The sequence below is a fragment of the Nicotiana attenuata genome, unplaced genomic scaffold (genome assembly GCF_001879085.1).
Source record: "Nicotiana attenuata strain UT unplaced genomic scaffold, NIATTr2, whole genome shotgun sequence".
NCBI classification, from domain to species: Eukaryota; Viridiplantae; Streptophyta; class Magnoliopsida; order Solanales; family Solanaceae; genus Nicotiana; species Nicotiana attenuata.
In genome coordinates, this window is record NW_017670662.1 from 88,588 (window position 1) to 92,071 (window position 3,484).

General features: G+C 38.3%; 1 protein-coding gene across 1 annotated transcript; it reads left to right on the top strand.

Annotated features, from left to right (window-relative positions):
• The first annotated feature begins 471 nt into the window (after nucleotides 1-471).
• LOC109242003 (uncharacterized mitochondrial protein AtMg00810-like) lies at nucleotides 472-1,380 on the top strand. The gene is made up of 2 exons (XM_019408830.1): nucleotides 472-884; nucleotides 936-1,380. The coding sequence occupies exons 1-2, from the start codon at nucleotides 472-474 to the stop codon at nucleotides 1,378-1,380; spliced, it is 858 nt and encodes a 285-aa protein (XP_019264375.1).
• The last annotated feature ends 2,104 nt before the right edge of the window (nucleotides 1,381-3,484 follow it).

Below are 3,484 nucleotides of genomic sequence, written 5' to 3' on the forward strand. Positions count from 1 at the left end.
CTTAACACATCACATCCTGATGCTCCTCACGATCCATCTCCTTTGAGTGCACTTTTCTCTAATCGTAGTTATGTTACATCTGATGCCTTATGTTCTAAAAGTCAGCACTTAGTGACAAATATTTGTCATGATAGTGAGCCATCTTCATATGGAGAGGCATCACTCAGTCCTGCATGGCAAGCAGCCATGACACAGGAGTTTGAGGCCCTCTATGCAAATAACACTTGGGACTTAGTCCCCTTGCCAGTTGGAAAGCAGGCAATAGACTGTAAATGGATCTATAAAATTAAGCACAAAGCAGATGGTAGTAAATAGAGATTTAAGGCTAGATTAGTGGTAAAGGGGTATACTCAACAAGCAGGGATTGACTATACAGAGAACTTTTTCCTATTGTCAAGATGACAACAGTTAGAGTTTTGGTCACTGTTATTGTGAAGAAAGGCTGGGATATATTTCAGCTTGATGTAAATAATGCATTCCTCCATGGTGACCTATACAAAGAAGTGCATATGGAGGTGCCACCAGGTCTCTTATGATCAGACTGGTCCACAAAAGGTGGTTTGCAAACTCAACAAATCATTGTATAGACTGAAGCAAGCCAGCAGGCAATGGTATGCCAAGCTGAGTGAAGCCCTGTCATCAATGGGGTACAAACACTCTGAGAATGATTATTCACTCTTCTCCAAGAAGACTTCTTCCCACATTATCTTTGTAGTTGTCTATGTTGATGATGTTATCATCACTGGTACTGATTCAGTAGAGATAGCCAATTTGAAATCATTTCTTGACAAGCAATTCAGAATTAAGGACCTGGGGAAACTTCATTACTTCTTGGGCCTAAAGGTCCTCTACAAATCAGATGGTGTCATCATATCTCAAAGGAAGTTCACCACCCTAGACTAGTTGAAGGAATATGATTGTTTTGCTTACAGCAGCTTGTCCTCTCCCCTTGATCCTGCTGTGAAGTTGAAAGCTGATAAGGGCACTCTTCTTCCAGACCCTACATATTACAGAAAATTAGTGGGCAAGCTGAACTTCCTCACCGTCACAAGACTTGACATAGCCTACAGTGCACAGCTTCTCAGCCAGTTCATGCAAGCACCTAGAGATACACACTTGACAGCAGCTTTTTATCTCCTCAGGTACCTCAAGATAGATCCCACACTTGGCATATTTTTTTCCAGCAACACTGATTGTTCCATCTCTGCCTACTGTGACTCTGACTGGGCATCATGCCGTGACTCAAGAAAATCTATCACTGGCTACATTGTTCTAGTTGGAGACAGTCCCATTAGTTGGAAATCAAAGAAGCAAGAAACCATTTCCTTGTCCTCAGCTGAGGCTGAGTACAGGTCCCTCAGGAAGTGGTTGGAGAATTGATATGGTCAAACAGGCTGTTTGAAGAGTTTACTATCCCACAGTCCAGTCCCATTACTGTCTTTTGTGACAGCCAATCTGCTATCCGCATTGCTCAAAATCGTGTTTTTCAGGAACGGACAAAACACATTGAGGTCGACTGCCATTTTGTAAGGAACAAACATCAGGAAGGGTTGATCTCTCTTCAACATGTAGCACTACTGATCAATTAGCTGACATTATTACCAAAGCACTCACAGGAGTCAAACATCATGCTATGCTCGGCAAGTTGGCTGTGAGGTCCTCCCATCCAACTTGAGGGGGGTATTGAGATATGTTTAGTTAGATTCAATATTAAGCATTTTGTTTGTTACTGTTAGTTAGCTAAGTTAATTGTACTAGCTGAGTCAGCAACTTTCTTTTACTTCTTTTACTTTTACTTTCACACGTGTACATATATATACACATTGTAATAGTGGAGATGAGAGTCATATTTCACAATTTCATTTCTTCTGCTCTCCTCCCAGATGTTTTTCTCTCCCTTTTGAATATTCTAAAATCACCATAGAAGCTCGTAATGTAACTATCTTGATAAAGCGGGGCTAGGATTTCAAGTTTATGGGTTCGGGATTTTAACATTTTAACTTAAGGGTTCTAAATTAATATTTGTACATAATTAATGAATTTTTTAAAAATAAATACAAGATTTGAATCAAAGTTATTGGGTTCGGCCAAACCGTAGCCGGCACTATGGCTCCGCCCCTGCTCCTATGTCGTTCACCACATACCTCCAACGTAACAATTTCTGATCTACTGATTGAAAGTGAAGATGTCTAACCTACTGAGCCAACCCTTTGGTCTCAATCCACGAGTCCTCCCCATGAACAACCTTTGTAGTTTGCAGGCTTACATGAAGACTCCTACCAAGTTTAGATTTTGTGCAAAGGTATGGTCAGAGTCAGACAGCGAGTATCATTTACGCATTTTAATTTGTTTAAAACTGCCAAATATGTATTCATTAAACGTATTTTCAATGATATAATGTGTTCAATACGTTAAACATCTAAGGTGTCTAAATGAAAATTTTGGACAAAATTTGAAGTTGATCTCTATATATTCAGCCTTAAGATAACCCGCAGATACAGATCAAACAAGTAGTGTATTCCCGTTCCCTTTTTTTAAGCAAAAAAATTGATGATAGGTACAGAACGACTTAACCTAAGTTGTTTTACTGCTCCTTAATGTTTCTTGCCGGATTAGGCAAAAAGGAAAACGTACCTACTCCAATGATAGAGAAAAGCTCTCTTCTTGAATACTTTTGAATTCTTGGAGTTAGAAACTGATAAAAAAATTCTATATTCCAATTGGATTAACGAAAAAAAAGGAAGACGTGTGAAATAGATACTTGGCTCGCCCACTTACTCGAATGAGTGAAGTAATTGTTTGACTAAAAAGTATTAGATCTTCTTAGTTAAATCAATATAATAAAAATATTTGGGGTAAATTTTATCCAAAGATAATTAATTCCAGCTCTGAGATAAATAATAGTGATGTTCTAAACGTCAATACTACACAAGAGGGGGGTGATTTGTGTGGTACCCAAATTTTCACTTATCTGAACTATAGAAGGACCTAGTTCTTCTAGGTGTTCCAACTATTGCTGTTTGCAGAATAATAAATACAGAAAATAAATAACACAGAGATTTTTACGTGAAAAATACATGGCTCAAAAGGTGAAAAAACCACGACCTACTACTCAGTAGGATTTTCCCCAACACTTCACTAAACCACTGAGCCAAAACAGCATTTGCAAAACTCTTTGTAAACCTAAGGATTACCTCTAATCCCGTTGTAGCACACAGCCTCTAACTGCTGCGACAACTTCAAGTTACTTCTAACTTGAATACTCAAAGTACCTATTACAATTACTTCTAGATAAAGCTGAAAGGTAAAATATAAAACACCTACTACAATTGAACTAGAAATAAAGAAAGACACATAGAACTCTTTATGGAGCTGGTTCTTCAATCTGGTTCATGTAGCTTCAGGTTTGCACACTTGAATCACACACGAACTGCTTGCAAAAATCCTTGTTATTTTGCTCTCAATTCACATTTAACTTCTGCGT

Coding starts and splice junctions, on each gene's coding strand:
- LOC109242003 (XM_019408830.1), top strand. CDS start 472: ATGCATTCCTCCATGGTGACCTATACAAAGAAGTGCATATGGAGGTGC. Junction 885..935: donor GTCATCATATCTCAAAGGAA/GTTCACCACCCT, acceptor TGCTTACAGCAG/CTTGTCCTCTCCCCTTGATC.